This window comes from Stylophora pistillata, chromosome 2 (genome assembly GCF_964205215.1).
Source record: "Stylophora pistillata chromosome 2, jaStyPist1.2, whole genome shotgun sequence".
NCBI classification, from domain to species: domain Eukaryota; kingdom Metazoa; phylum Cnidaria; class Anthozoa; order Scleractinia; family Pocilloporidae; genus Stylophora; species Stylophora pistillata.
Window position 1 is genome coordinate 58,079,215 of NC_142520.1, and position 16,507 is coordinate 58,095,721.

General features: G+C 37.4%; 2 protein-coding genes and 1 pseudogene across 2 annotated transcripts; 2 read left to right on the forward strand and 1 right to left on the reverse strand.

Annotated features, from left to right (window-relative positions):
• LOC148740617 (uncharacterized) overlaps positions 1–16,507 on the forward strand; it is a 1,045,961-nt pseudogene that overhangs the window by 487,796 nt on the left and 541,658 nt on the right.
• Positions 6,129–8,159, forward strand: LOC148740637 (melatonin receptor type 1C-like). The gene has a single exon (XM_088748905.1). It carries the CDS (start codon positions 6,208–6,210, stop codon positions 7,150–7,152), a length of 945 nt encoding a protein of 314 aa, XP_088605031.1. The 5' UTR covers positions 6,129–6,207; the 3' UTR covers positions 7,153–8,159.
• Positions 11,188–13,256, reverse strand: LOC148740638 (melatonin receptor type 1A-like). Its single transcript, XM_088751326.1, has one exon. The coding sequence runs from the start codon at positions 13,004–13,006 to the stop codon at positions 12,053–12,055; it is 954 nt and encodes a 317-aa protein (XP_088607452.1). The 5' UTR covers positions 13,007–13,256; the 3' UTR covers positions 11,188–12,052.

The window sequence follows — 16,507 nt, forward strand, 5'->3', positions numbered from 1 at the left end:
TCGAATTAAATTGGACAAATTGAGCGAGAAGAAATAAATAAATATAAAAATGCTGATAAATAAACGACCTATTAAAACTGTGGCATCAGATCGCTCTCTCTCTAGATATCTCTGACTGAGATGGATTAGAGTGAAAACACTAACCTGTCATTTATATCAATCGCCTTATCAAAACATTTCCTTTTAGCCATGCAGGTGCAAATCATATTAAACTTCGCAAAAAAGGAATTGAAAAAGGTTGAGAAACATATCTTGAAAGGAAAAATCTCCCTCTAAGCCTTAAGATGGAAAATGAGAAAGTCGACGGAGATTATTTCAATGAAATGTTTTCTCATTGTTTGTTTCGCTCAGATAGGAAAATTGCCTTTCTAGATAACTTTTAATAAGAAAAAATTGTGGATTAGTTGTATGAGTCGAATAATAGTCCCACCCTAAGAGAATTCTCAACTCTAATTGACTAAGACTGTTGTTGTCAGGTTTGAGTTTCGATTTTAATTAAAAAGAATTACAAGCTAACCTAAAGAGGAATATTTGAATTATACTGGAGCTAAAAGTTGTGTTTTTGTCAAGTAAACGGAAATTGGGTTTGTGTAAATTCAAGCAGTTTTCGATTGAGTACCGAGGTTGGCTTCGTTTTGCCCTGCGCTGTAAAACATCATCATCCATTAGATACATGTGTAAATCAAATTTGCCGGTAGTCAAAACTTGCAGGAACATGCAGTAAAGAAAGAAAGAGTTAAGGACAAAAGTATGTCTAACGAGAGGACAGCTGACAGCAGGACCAGACGAGTGAAAAAAGCTACCCTCGTGATGTAAACTTCCATGATCTGATCGATATTTTGGTAAAGAGCAAATATGTCAAAGTTCAAGACAAGAAGTTGTCGTGGAATGAGGACTGAATAAATCAATAGGTGGAAAATAAATAACACGTATCTTGCTGAAATACATATATATGAACTGCGGTTATGAAACGTATATGTGCACGATCCTTCGCAGTAAAGCACTATTTAAGCAATAGTGAAAATCAGACCTGAAAAAAATTCAGGCCTGTACGGGATTCGAACCACTGACCTCTGCGATACTAGTGCAGCGCTCTACCAATTGAGCTAACAAGCCAACTGGGAGCAGGCCATCAAATTAATTCGACATAAACCCGTAGATGATAAATATAACCCGTAGATAACCCGTAGATAGAGTAGATAACCCGTAGATAACCCGTAGATAACCCGTAGATAGAGCGCTGCACTAGTATCGCAGAGGTCTGTGGTTCGAATCCCGTATAGGCCTGAATTTTTTTCAGGTCTGATTTTCACTATTGCTTAAATAGTGCTTTACTGCGAAGGATCGTGAACATATACGTTTCATAACCGCAGTTCATATATATGTATTTCATATGTTTGTTGTTTGATTTATCATCTACGGGTTTATGTCGAATTAATTTGATGGCTTGCTCCCAGTTGGCTTGTTAGCTCAATTGGTAGAGCGCTGCACTAGTATCGCAGAGGTCTGTGGTTCGAATCCCGTATAGGCCTGAATTTTTTTTCAGGTCTGATGATTTTCACTATTGCTTAAATAGTGCTTTACTGCGAAGGATCGTGCACATATACGTTTCATAACCGCAGTTCATATATATGTATTTCATATGTTTGTTGTTTGATTTATCATCTACGGGTGTATGTCGAATTAATTTGATGGCCTGCTTCCAGTTGGCTTGTTAGCTCAATTGGTAGAGCGCTGCACTAGTATCGCAGAGGTCAGTGGCTCGAATCCCGTACAGGCCTGAATTTTTTTCAGGTCTGATTTTCACTATTGCTTAAATAGTGCTTTACTGCGAAGGATCATGAACATATACGTTTCATAACCGCAGTTCATATATATGTATTTCATATGTTTGTTGTTTGATTTATCATCTACGGGTTTATGTCGAATTAATTTGATGGCCTGCTCCCAGTTGGCTTGTTAGCTCAATTGGTAGAGCGCTGCACTAGTATCGCAGAGGTCAGTGGCTCGAATCCCGTACAGGCCTGAATCTTTTTTCAGGTCTGATTTTCACTATTGCTTAAATAGTGCTTTACTGCGAAGGATCGTGCACATATACGTTTCATAACCGCAGTTCATATATATGTATTTCATATGTTTGTTGTTTGATTTATCATCTACGGGTTTATGTCGAATTGATTTGATGGCCTGCTTCCAGTTGGCTTGTTAGCTCAATTGGTAGAGCGCTGCACTAGTATCGCAGAGGTCAGTGGTGCGAATCCCGTACAGGCCTGAATCTTTTTTCAGGTCTGATTTTCACTATTGCTTAAATAGTGCTTTACTGCGAAGGATCGTGCACATATACGTTTCATAACCGCAGTTCATATATATGTATTTCATATGTTTGTTGTTTGATTTATCATCTACGGGTTTATGTCGAATTAAATTGATGGCCTGCTCCCAGTTGGCTTGTTAGCTCAATTGGTAGAGCGCTGCACTAGTATCGCAGAGGTCAGAGGTTCGAATCCCGTACAGGCCTGAATTTTTTTTCAGGTCTGATTTTCACTATTGCTTAAATAGTGCTTTACTGCGAAGGATCGTGAACATATACGTTTCATAACCGCAGTTCATATATATGTATTTCATATGTTTGTTGTTTGATTTATCATCTACGGGTTTATGTCGAATTAATTTGATGGCCTGCTCCCAGTTGGCTTGTTAGCTCAATTGGTAGAGCGCTGCACTAGTATCGCAGAGGTCAGTGGCTCGAATCCCGTACAGGCCTGAATCTTTTTTCAGGTCTGATTTTCACTATTGCTTAAATAGTGCTTTACTGCGAAGGATCGTGCACATATACGTATCTTACTGTTTAGCTTGATTGGCAGACCTGACAAAAAAGAAGTGCTTGTGAAAACAAAACCTTTTTTACCGACTTTGCGATCGGGGATAGGAAGAGCTCGATAATTGGTAGGTTTTCATTTCAAAAGAGCTTTCTAATTGTTTCAGCGCCAAAAGGAGAAGAGAAAAAGGGAAATGATGAGCTTCTTCAAAAACTTGAGTCGTACGTGCTTGTTAACCATTCAGTTCCCATGAGTGACCAAGACAGAGTTTCTCTTCACAATATAGATACAATATCAAGTAGATAAGGGATAAGAAGAGAGGAGTATCAAATTCTCCGAACGAAAATCATCAGAATTGTATGACAGACAGTAAGAACAATTACTAAAGAGATAAACTGGGGAGTAAAAGGGTTCATAGATTGACCGGTCATTTTGCGCGCCGCTAATTATTTAAGTTTGAACCTTTTATCGGTACTACAGGTCATGAGTATGCGATTTATGATCCCTTTGCTTTGTCGGTTTCAGGTATGAGTGGCATCAGTGCAGGTGTATAAACCTTTTAGGGGTCCACCTTCTTCTTTCCATAACGCCATCTTCGCTCCGACGAAGGGCTAACGCTCGAAACGTCAGCTTTTGTAATCGTTGCGGTGGCCAATTTACCATTTCAACTTTGTTGATATATCGAAATTATCTCGTTACTCCCACCGACGCAGCCCCAAACAGTTTCTTTGCAAACTATCAGCCTTTATTCATCTATGAGTTAGTTGGGAGAGGCTTTCATCTGTTACCCTAATATTGCGTACATGTTACTGGATGTTAATCTAGTTTGTCTAGTTTGTAAAGTTTAAAAAGAGAAAGAAAATTAGATAACTCAATTTTACATTCTGATTAATTTTGATTCAGTTGAATTGTTTTTCAACAAGTAATGATATGTTTCATGGAAATAACTTAACAATCACCCAACAGTTCGATCAGTATTTGTCATGATCACCATATCAAGCAAACACGAAATATGAACAGCTCTAGGTGATGTTTTCTTATTGCTCTCTAATTGTACTTTCTTTCAAACAATTTCTTCTAAAATCCTATAAAAGGTAAGTGAAAATAATGACGACAACAACAGCCACATTGCAAATAAACATCTGATAATAACACTGGATGACCATTCAAGAGGCAACTCATCACCTATAAGCTATAGACTTTAGTGAGGAGAATTTTTTCTTAGCGTGACCGAAAGCAACATTGCCACTTTGTTTAGTACATTGTCTGAAAGTCCAGTGGAATGATTTCATCGAACACATTGGCAAAGACTGGAATCCAGATGAACTCAGCGGTACGTGGTGTCTACATTAATGAAAAGATACTACCAAAAGATTTGGAATCGACGTTCCCTCTCTAGTTTCATCTAGATGATTTGTAGTAACGGTGATTTATTCTTCTGTAGAACTGGTAATTGCAAAATACTCCACCTGAAAAGTTGTCCTCAAAGGATATTGATTTTTGTGAAGCTAGCTTTTAACCAGACGAGATTTTCATATGCCCGAGGATGTATTCAAACTCAAGGGAAATGTGAAAAGGTAAAAAACAGTCAATTATGTTAGATCAGAGGGAACGTGTGGCATATCGACTATTATGAATATATAAGTGTTCGCCTATATATGTTATCTTACCAAACTAAACGCGGATGATAAAAGTAACGAAGAGAACCTTATTTTTACAAAATAAAAACAAAAAGCTAAAACCAAAAAGCTAAAAACAAAAGCTAAAAGGAAATATTTGAAGGCTTAAAAAAGAAAAAGAAAACATTCAGGAAATTCACTGAAATAATGAACTAAAATGAATTTAAGTTAACCGCCAGGTTCTCGGCTCTTCATGCTATGCACTTACATATGTAGATATATATATATATATATACAAGCGAAATTATCGGCGCACGCACGGTTTTCAAGATTTGAATTTTTTTAAAAAATGTCATGTGATCACGTTGCTGAGTTAGAGTTAACCGTCACGATGCCTCAGTGTGTATGGAGTTTGAATGATGAGTGGATCAACTTTTGTTGGTCTACGAAACAGGCTGTATTAAAATCCATATGTGCGTAATTTGAGTAGTCCATTTGCTACTATATATATATATATATATATATATATATATATATTTTTTTTTTTTTTTTTTTTTAAATGATAAATTTGTAATTTGAAGATGTAAACCACCAGGCAAGAAAGGCTTCAAAGAACATTAAGTGATGCTATCACATATATTTTAACAGATTCTTCTTTAAAGAATCAGCCCTAACTTTTTTTCGCTTCAACAAACTCAGTTAGAAGTTGAATAAAATATTACTCTGTGGCCACCTGAAGCACGGAAAGAGATGAAGAAAGTAATCTCAAGGATTACCCATGTTTTGATTGGCCAGGAGCTTGCCTGATGTTTACTCTTGTCTGCAGGTGGACGGGTTGCAGCGCCAGTATTGACGGAAAAATTCAAGATCGACGTCAGTCAAAATGAGAGTCAAAATACAGATGCTATGTTCTACTTAATTGTGATCCCCCTCACCCATGATTACTTTTCAGTGCCTCAAGCGAAATTTTGTATACAATGGAACCGAAGCATCAATATCTATAATGTATCAGACAGGATAGAAGATAAGTCACATTTGGACAGTTGGACTTGATTAAGAAATATTGAACATCAAACATATGTGCATTTGATATTGTTATCAAGCAAAAACTGAAAAAAGAATTTGTTGCCGAAGATCGATCAAATGCCACAATTTACATGAAGTGAGCGTTTTAAATCCATGTTCTAAATTGATACCACAGCGTTGTGAATTTTATTCTTTGACAGAACCGCATTTCTTGAAAATCATTCTCTAAAGGCAAAACGGGAACAAGTCTGTTCGTTGTAGAACGCCCCCGTTTTGTGGAATACTCGAGACAAACCTGCCAGTATGTAGCGAAAAAACATTTGAACCAAGTACTCACCTCCTTCGTATTAAACTGATTTAAAAAACTCTGGCTAAGTTCAACTGGAGTAGTAACATTTTTTTAAGAAGTGATTCTGGAACGAAAAACAAGCGGTAAATTAAGTAGAGGATTCTTAGTATTTGTATTAGCACTTCAGGTCAGGAAATATAAAACAATTGACTCACTCTGATTGCGCTAAGAACGGAAATGGAAGACAAAGAATTAAGTTTTTTTCAAGTTTTTTTACAGAGTAGACTAATCAATAGTGACATTTCGTAAAAAACAAGTGATTATAAAATTTCATGCGTTGGTCTTAAAGATAATGGACACGGAAACTATAATCGAGTGTTTGCTCAGTTGCCTTTTAATTTGGGACGTACTGTGTCAGTTTTATTTGAGAAAGTTCCTCTTTCGACGACTGGAAATGGCCAACGATCTTGCATCAAGAAGTTCAATGCTGGTCGTCGTAGAAGGATTGTCTTTAGTCGTCTTGAACATTTTCTCACTCGTGGGAAATATTTTGGTCTGCCTATCTGTTTGTAGAAATCCAAGGTTCCACACACCTTCTAATTTTTATATCATAGCTTTGGCTGTGAGCGATTTACTCTCAGCGGTGTTCGTGATGCCTGTGGCTGAGTTGGTTCTTTTTTCAGGAAAGTGGCCGTTCGGAGATACCATTTGCCATTTCAGCGCTTTCATCAACTTATTTGTCATCTATATCTCGCCGGCTACATTGAGTTTAACAGCTTTTAACAGATACATTCGGATTTGCAGATCTAACGCGAGCTACAAGAAGCTATTTTCTCGCCAAAGGTCTCGTATTTGGCTGGTTTTTGTTTGGTTTTTCGTGGCTGGCTCCATTGCAATTCCAAGATTGGTCAATTTGCAAGATTTTGAGTTTGTACCTGGTTATGCACATTGCTCAAAAAAACACCGCTGGGAACAAGGAAAACCAATTCACTACCTATTAGTGTTGACTCTCTTTCTCATCACCCCATTGCTGGCTACAACGCTTTGTTATTCGAAAGTTCTAAAAGCTTTTCGTCAGCATCAAGCAGGGGTATTTCCCTCGTTGAGAAATTCGAGAGGAAACGAAGCCCGCATTTCCGTTCAAGAAATTAGGCTAAGTAGATCTTTATTCATCGTTTTTTTCACTTTTTTGTCCTGTTGGATCCCTTTGTGGGTTATTGTTGTATTACGGCGCTTTTTCATAGTGCGCATGCCTAGAAATGTAGAACTTCTGTGTATTTTTTTCCTATATATTTCAAGCTCTGTTAACCCCGTCATGTACGCTGAAATGAATTCCTTATTCAGAAAGGAATTTCGTCAGATAATATTATGTAGGTCGCGTAGTCTGGTTAGATGCTAATGCACACAACGAAAAAATGAACAACTGGGAGTTGTACTCCGACCGGTGGCATCCAGGACACATGGTTACAAGTTGGCCACTGAACACGCCGGTCTTCAGGATAATGCTCAGCAACTTTTGGCAGTCAGAGATAACTATTGAATAGAAAACACAAGTTATTTGCACATTCCTAAGAGATTAGTCAGCGTTTTATCGTTATCTCGATTTAGCTTCTTACGCTGAGACCTACTCAGGTCACTCAAAATTTTTTGGGAGGAATTTTGTATTAGCTATTATTTCGAAAGCACTTTTAATTTATCTCTTATCAGTGTAGAATGAAAAAAAACAAAGGTGTTCTTTTTCCAACCACTAATTTAATATGCCTAGTACCAGGAGAGCCAAAGTTGATGAGAAGACGAGGAGGAAAAATTGGGGAAAGACACTACGAGCCACTTCTCCTCTTGCACCTGCTCTATCAGAGGATGTCTGCCGGCTTTTTTACAAGCGCACTCGAGGTCCCTGACATATCTTCGTTCGTGAAGCGAAACCGAGAGAAATGATCTCAAAAAGTGTCTAGAGTTTTCAAATAAGCCTCAAAAGTAGCTTTTTTGCTCATAATAATTATAGACATCGGTGTGATAAAACATATGATAAATTTTATTTACGATGACTTTTACACACCAAGAAACATTTAGTTTCTTAGTTTCTACACACTGCTAGGATGAACGAGCGCTGGAAACGGTTGGCGCGCGCACGAAGAAGGTCTTATAAGCTCTTATCCAGCTATTGTGGATAAGAGCTTAGAAATCCCTCAGATATCAGAAAGACACGTGTGGAATTGCTTACAACATCTGAAGAAAACCGCTATGGGACCAGATCTCATTCCCTTTTGGATTTGGAGGGATCACACTGAGATCTTTACAAGTGTCATTCATAAGATCTGGAATGTTTCCTTGAAAAACTGGCAAGTGGCTCTCCTCGTGGAAAAGGGCCCACGTAACCCCCTCCTAAGGTTGACATCCCTGAGGGCAAGCAGGATTTCAGAGGAATTAAGATCACGCCTGTAACTGCACGTGCGTTCGAGAAATCTGTAAATAACACCCACGTACGAGACATTGTCGAACAGCATCTGAGTTCAACACAGTTTGCTTATAAGACAGGGGGGAGTTGCACTGATGCGTTCTTGAGCATGCAGCATATCATCTACAGCTATTTAGACGAGCAAGACTGCAAAGCCGTCCGCGTGTTTGCAATGGATTTTAGCAAAGCATTTGACCGTGTCAATCATGAACTCTTGTCATCTAAGCTTGGGCAGTTGCCATTGAATCCCCTTATTGTGAACTGGTATCTAAGTTTTCTCGAGAAACGCCGGCAGCGAGTAGTTTAGAACAGTTTTAAGGGACAGTGGCATGAGGTTAATATGGGTACGACACAAGGTAGTGTCAGTGGGCCATATCTTTTTAACGTAATTGTTAATGATTTAGAGTTCGATTTAGAAGGTCGCCCAGCCTTGTTTAAATATGCTGATGACTCTACAATTATCATCCCTTTTTGGGGAAACGGCCAGTGTCGCACTGACTTGGTGGATCAGTTTCTTAGCTGGTCCAGCCGCAATCACATGACATGCAATATCCAACAAAATGCAAGGAGATTATTTTCCTTTAGAACGGTTTCAATCAGGACATCGCGCCAGTTAGGGATATACCGCAGTGTGCAGAGTTATCCATATTAGGTATTACTTTCCAACAAAATTGTAAATTAGATGCGATGAATATATGAAGTTCATATATTTTGAACTGCGGTTATAGCTACGTATGATGCACGATCCTCGCAGTAGAGAGCGCTATTTATGCAATAGCGAAAATCAGACCTGAAAAAAATCAGGCCTGTACGGGATTCGAACCACTGACCTGTCAGTGGTTCGAACCACTGAGGTCAGTAGTTCGAATCCCGTACAGGCCTGATTTTTTTCAGGTCTGATTTTCGCTATTGCATTAATAGCGCTCTCTACTGAGAGGATCGTGCATCATACGTAAAATTGTAAATATAGTAGTCACGTGCGCGCGAAGGTAATTAAGGCGAACAAGTCATTATTCATATTAGGATCTTTACGTAGGGAAGGAATGTCCCAGGAGGAAGTAGATCACCTTTTTAATGCTATAGTTTTACCAAATTTTTCTTATGCCCTGCCGGTTTATGGTGCCTCAGACTCCGACCTTTCCGACCCCCGACTCCGACTGAAAATCAGACCTGAAAATAAGTGTTTTCGCTATTGCTTAAATAGCGCTATCTACTGCGAGGATCGTGCACCATATGTATCTAATACCGCAGTTCAAAATATATGAACTTCATATATTTCATTGTATCTGATTTATCACTTTCACGGGTTTATTACGAATCAACTTAACGGCCTGCTCCCAGTTGGCTTGTTAGCTCAATTGGTAGAGCGCTGCACTAGTATCGCAGAAGTCAGTGGTTCGAATCCCGTACAGGCCTGATTTTTTTTTTCAGGTCTGATTTTCGCTATTGCTTAAATAGCGCTATCTACTGCGAGGATCGTGCACCATATGTATCTAATACCGCAGTTCAAAATATATGAACTTCATATATTTCATTGTATCTGATTTATCACTTTCATGGGTTTATTACGAATCAACTTAACGGCCTGCTCCCAGTTGGCTTGTTAGCTCAATTGGTAGAGCGCTGCACTAGTATCGCAGAGGTCAGTGGTTCGAATCCCGTACAGGCCTGATTTTTTTTTTTTCAGGTCTGATTTTCGCTATTGCTTAAATAGCGCTATCTACGGCGAGGATCGTGCACCATATGTATGAGGTACAATCTTAGAAATACGTCAGTCTTTGTCCCTAGAATCCACACTGAAAGGTTTAAGAACGTTTTTAGTGATAGGATAATTTTTAAATATGACATGTAATAGTTTCCCTTGTGAGTTTATGTTGTAACTTAGGATATGTGATTTTATCTTAGGAAATAAAGATTATGTTATGTTATGTTATACACAGCCAACTCGTAATAAACCAATCTTAAACTTTGAGTGAAGAAGCATATAGAAATGCAATGCAATGATCCATAGTTCAAAACCAAAGATGAAGTGGTAAAAGTGAAAATTCAAAAATATTTTCCGAAGGAAAAAGAACTAATGTGGAAAGAACTAATAAGGCAGGTAGATATATATACAACCATGACACCATCTAATTTGTACCAATTAAGCCAATGCTGACTCCCATACATTTGTCTTAAGGATCAATTAAACAATCTGCCTCTTTTCAGAGTAAAGGAATATACGCCTACATTTTATTAACAATCACTTGTCATAGGTGGCGTCATTCTTTTTTCAAAAGTGTCCCATGGTTGTCAAACACCCACAAATATCCTCAACAGTGGAAACGCAAGCCGGTGAAAACAACAAGTGCTGACAAAGAATATCTTGGATAAATCATTCAGACATCTAAGACAATAGCATCCGCCCCGTTTAAGAAAATTCCCACCGCTTAACTTTCATGATGTCCCATTTTATGGTGTTTTTGACCGATTCATTCGCCGCTTGGTGTCTTGAAACTTTAATTCATACACAACTGTAACTGGTCTTTTCTTAATAACTCTGTTGCTGATGCACTTCCCTTTTAAAAACCCTTGTGTATATTTACACAACGTTTCTTTGCAATGCATTTACATAGGCCCTTCCTGTTAGGGCTGAAAAACGTCATTAGCTGACCGAGCCAATCAGACAGCAGAGTAAGCTGTGAAGTGTTCCTAAATCGATGACCGGCTTACGGATGTAAGCATCTCAGTTGTAATATCGCGAGATACAGGAAACGGTAAGATCTTCTGCTTAACATTTGGCGGTAAGGAGAGTCATGTGCAATCAAGTTAGCAAAATTAGCCCAAAATAAAGAAGCGGAGGTATGTTGAATGACTGGATCTTAATAATTGAAGGTGTAGAATCTCTTCACTTTTTGACGAACAGCTTTTAGCATCGATTGGGCAATCAAAGAGGTGAGTTTGTCGTTTGAAAAAAATTTTCAACTTAGGTAACGTCAATTAGTGAATTTTAATCCATGTAAGATACAGAGAAAACCTATTCGTAAGCCAATTATTACAAGGACACACAGTTGGTAAATCTATTTACATTAAAATCACTTTTTTACAATTATTTTTTTTTTTTATCTTAGCGTGTTACGTATCACCTTCCATATTGATTTACAAGTTTTCGTATCGTTCTCAAAGGTTGTTACCTGATTCATGAATCTTCACTGACGAGTTTAATTTTTCTTCTCTTAGATTTTTTCGGTCTCGTTCACCGTCCTAGAAAACATCCCGTTTTCCCTTCTTTCTACAAAAAGAGTTGCTATTTATTTACTGATTCAATCAATAATTAATTTAATCCTCCACTCATTCATTCATTCATTTTATTTAATTTATTTCATTTTATTATTTCATTTTATTTTTAAATTAGAAGGGATTGAGGTCAAAACCATGAAATTACCGTCTGGCTTTTATCGGTCATTTGTGCATTCAGTAATTTGTTTTAATTATTCAGTTAATCAGTTTGATTGAAAATATTGATTGCTATCAATACCTTGAACTTTTATAAAGCACCATTCTTCAATTTTTCACTATTTTTCTTCGTTTTCCTTAGAGCAATTAATGTTTTAGCAGTATCAGGAGTACTGAACTAAATTCTCCACTTAATCACTTTTTTCAAGCTTTCTTTCCCTTATGAGGCAACTTCACTTGTGCAAGTACTTATTGTGGTGACTTTGAGCTCTTGAAAATTTTCAGGTTCTTCATTTGGATAATTTTCTTGGCTTTGGTAATTGTAGTTGTTATCTGAATTAATGTGATAGTTGTCTTTTCGACTTGTTAGAGTACTTGCCAATACATTTGCGCTTTGTGTTCCTTCTCACGTTGCATTGACTCCAACTCTGCCGTTGTTTTCACAGCATAGTATTTTTCGGAACTCTTGTTTGAACAGGTGATTCATGCCAGCATATATGAAAGGATTGATTGTGTTGGAAAAGTAGAGGAGAAACGTGCAGAGTAACTCAAAACTGCGTGGCATTTTTCCCACCAGATTGAAGCGCCTCAAGGTGACAATCACCCAAAATGGAATCCAACAGATCATAAACGCAAACACAACAGCGAAAAGCGATCTACTCACTTTTATCTCGTGCGCACTGATCGCTACGTTTCCTGTAGATCTCTGAATCGTTGAAAACGCACCCAAGTTGTGTTGTCTAATCATTTTGGCAACTCTTATGTAGCTGATAATAGTGGAAATTAGCGGGAGCAAGAAGAATAGAGTAAGAACGATGCCGTAATGAATCATTTTCCCGCTTTCGCTGGAATGAGCCAAAGAACATTGCGCATAGCCTTGAACAAATTGAAAGCCTTGTAGACCAGTTAGGCGAGGAATAAGGACATAACACGCGACAAAGGACCACACTATGATAAGCAGGGCCTGTGACTTGCGCGCTGAAAAGAATTTTCTGTATTGTTGGTCAGACTTGCACATTCTCACATATCTGTTGACAGCAGTCAGCCCCATCGTCACAGGAGAAACGTAGATCACAAACAGACTGAAAAAAGCATGAAGCTGGCAAAGAACCTCTCCAAAACTCCATTGACTCGTTATTAGTACACCAGTTCCAAGAGGCGTCACAAAAACAGCGGAAAGCAAGTCACTTACTGCTAAAGCGATGATGTATAAGTTTGTCGTCGTGCGAAGTCTGGTGTTCCTGTAAACTGAAATACAAACCAAAGTGTTCCCAGTCAAAGACAAAACATTCAAGATGACCAATGAGCTTACTTCTACAATCTTTAGGGGAAGACTCCTAGAATTAAGATCGTCAGCCATTTCACCGTTCACAACCGGAAAGCATAACGATTATGCTGCTTCGTTTCCTTCCTTATTTGTTTGGTCAATGTTTCAACGACTTGTGAAACTTAGAAGAAAAATACATTAGCACCGGGTGATCTCTCTGAGTGTATAAGGGTATAATGGGCCTCAGAGGTGAAGAGGAAAAGTTCACTGTCCCCTGCTTGTGTTAACGAAAGCACTCTTTTGAACAAAATAAGAAAACTGTCCAATTGTATATGATAGGTTGGTCAGGATAAATTACTCAAATTGGCAACGTCTAAAAAAATTAAAGCACCTGGCGTGATAGATATCTTTTGTTTAAAAAACATTGGAGAAATATAGTTTATCTAGCGCGATCTCCTTTTGAACTTCAGTTACTTTTAGCTTAAAGCTTAGTCAGTCGTCTACAAAACATCTAGATTCTTAGATAGGGAAACTTGAGAGATATCGAGCGTCACGAAGCACGAAGAGGGCTTTGAATAAATAAAACAAGTGCCAATCTTCCGCATCAAACAAAGCAAGATATAAATATTGATTAACGCAAAATTTTCCAAAACAAGCCGCAGCTCGAATTAAATTGGACAAATTGAGCGAGAAGAAATAGATAAATATAAAAATGCTGATAAATAAACGACCTATTAAAACTGTGGCATCAGATCGCTCTCTCTCTATCTATCTCTGACTGAGATGGATTAGAGTGAAAAGACTAACCTGTCATTTATATCAATCGCCTCATCAAAACATTTCCCTTTAGCCATGCAGGTGCAAATCATGTTAAACTTCGCAAAAAAGGAATTGAAAAAGGTTGAGAAACATATCTTGAAAGGAAAAATCTCCCTCTAAGCCTTAAGATTTTAAATGAGAAAATCGACGGAGATTATTTCAATGAAATGTTTTCTCATTGTTTGTTTCGCTCAGATAGGAAAAATTGCCTTTCTAGATAACTTTTAATAAGAAAAAATTGTGGATTCGTTGTATGAGTCGAATAATAGTCCCACCCTAAGAGAATTCTCAACTCTAATTGACAAAGACTGTTGTTGTCAGGTTTGAGTTTCGATTTTAATTAAAAATAATTACAAACTAACCTAAAGAGGAATATTTGAATTATACTAGAGCTAAAAGTTGTGTTTTTGTCAAGTAAACGGAAATTGGGTTTGTGTAAATTCAAGCAGTTTTCGATTGAGTACCGAGGTTGGCTTCGTTTTGCCCTGCGCTGTAAAACATCATCATCCATTAGATGCATGTGTAAATCAAATTTGCCGGCAGTCAAAACTTGCAGGAACATGCAGTAAAGAAAGAAAGAGTTAAGGACAAAAGTATGTCTAACGAGAGGACAGCTGACAGCAGGACCAGACGAGTACAAAAAGCTACCCTCGTGATGTAAACTGCCATGATCTGAACGATATTTTGGTAAAGAGCAAATATGTCAAAGTTCAAGACCAGAAGTTGTCGTGGAATGAGGACTGAATAAATCAATAGGTGGAAAATAAATAACACGTATCTTACTATTTAGCTTGATTGGCACACCTGACAAAAAAGAAGGGCTTGTGAAAACAAAACCTTTTTTACCGACTTTGCGATCGGTGATAGGAAGAGCTCGATAATTGGTAGGTTTTCATTTCAAAAGAGCTTTCTAATTGTTTCAGCGCCAAAAGGAAAAGAGAAAAAGGGAAATCATGAGCTTCTTCAAAAACTTGAGTCGTACGTGCTTGTTAACCATTCAGTTCCCATGAGTGACCAAGACAGAGTTTCTCTTCACAATATAGATACAATATCAAGTAGATAAGGGATAAGAAGAGAGGAATATCAAATTCTCCTAACGAAAATCATCAGAATTGTCTGACAGACAGTAAGAAGAATTACTAATGAGATAAACTGGGGAGTAAAAAGGTTCATAGATTGACCGGTCATTTTGCGCGCCGCTAATCATTGAAGTTTGAACCTTTTATCGGTACTACAGGTCATGAATATGCGATTCATGATCCCTTTGCTTTGTCGGTTTCAGGTATGAGTGGCATCAGTGCAGGTGTATAAACCTTTTAGGGGTCCACCTTCTTCTTTCCATAACACCATCTTCGCTCCGATGAAGGGCTAACGCTCGAAACGTCAGCTTTTGTAATCGTTGCGGTGGCCAATTTACCATTTCAACTTTGTTGATATATCGAAATTATTTCGTTACTCCCACCGACGCAGCCCCAAACAGTTTCTTTGCAAACTATCAGCCTTTATTCATCTATGAGTTAGTTGGGAGAGGCTTTCATCTGTTACCCTAATATTGCGTACATGTTACTGGATGTTAATCTAGTTTGTAATAAAAAAACAAAAAAAAAGGAAATTAGATAACTCAATTTTACATTCTGATTAATTTTGATTCAGTTGAATTGTTTTTCAACAAGTAATGATATGTTTAATGGAAATAACTTAACAATCGCCCAACAGTTCGATCAGTATTTGTCATGATCACCATATCAAGCAAACACGAAATATGAACAGCTCTAGGTGATGTTTTCTTATTGCTCTCTAATTGTACTTTGTTTCAAACAATTTCTTCTAAAATCCTATAAAAGGTAAGTGAAAATAATGACGACAACAACAGCCACATTGCAAATAAACATCTGATAATAACACTGGATGACCATTCAAGAGGCAACTCATCACCTATAAGCTATAAACTTTAGTGAGGAGAATTTTTTCTTAGCGTGACCGAAAGCAACATTGCCACTTTGTTTAGTACATTGTCTGAAAGTCCAGTGGAATGATTTCATCGAACACATTGGCAAAGACTGGAATCCAGATGAACTCAGCGGTACGTGGTGTCTACATTAATGAAAAGATACTACCAAAAGATTTGGAATCGACGTTCCCTCTCTAGTTTCATCTAGATGATTTGTAGTAACGGTGATTTATTCTTCTGTAGAACTGGTAATTGCAAAATACTCCACCTGAAAAGTTGTCCTCAAAGGATATTGATTTTTGTGAAGCTAGCTTTTAAACCAGACGAGATTTTCATATGCCCGAGGATGTATTCAAACTCAAGGGAAATGGGAAAAGGTAAAAAACAGTCAATTATGTTAGATCAGAGGGAACGTGTGGCATATCGACTATTATGAATATATGTGTTCGCCTATATATGTTATCTTACCAAACTAAACGCGGATGATAAAAGTAACCAAGAGAACCTTATTCTTACAAAATAAAAACAAAAAGCTAAAACCAAAAAGCTAAAAACAAAAGCTAAAAGGAAATATTTGAAGGCTTAGAAAAGAAAAAGAAAACATTCAGGAAATTCACTGATATAATGAACTAAAATGAATTTAAGTTAACCGCCAGGTTCTCGGTTCTTCATGCTATGCACTGACATATGTAGATATATATATATATATATATTTATAATATATATATATAATTTTTATTTTCCTAAATAATCGTTTATATATATATATATATATATATATATATATATATATATAATATATATATATATATATATATATTGTG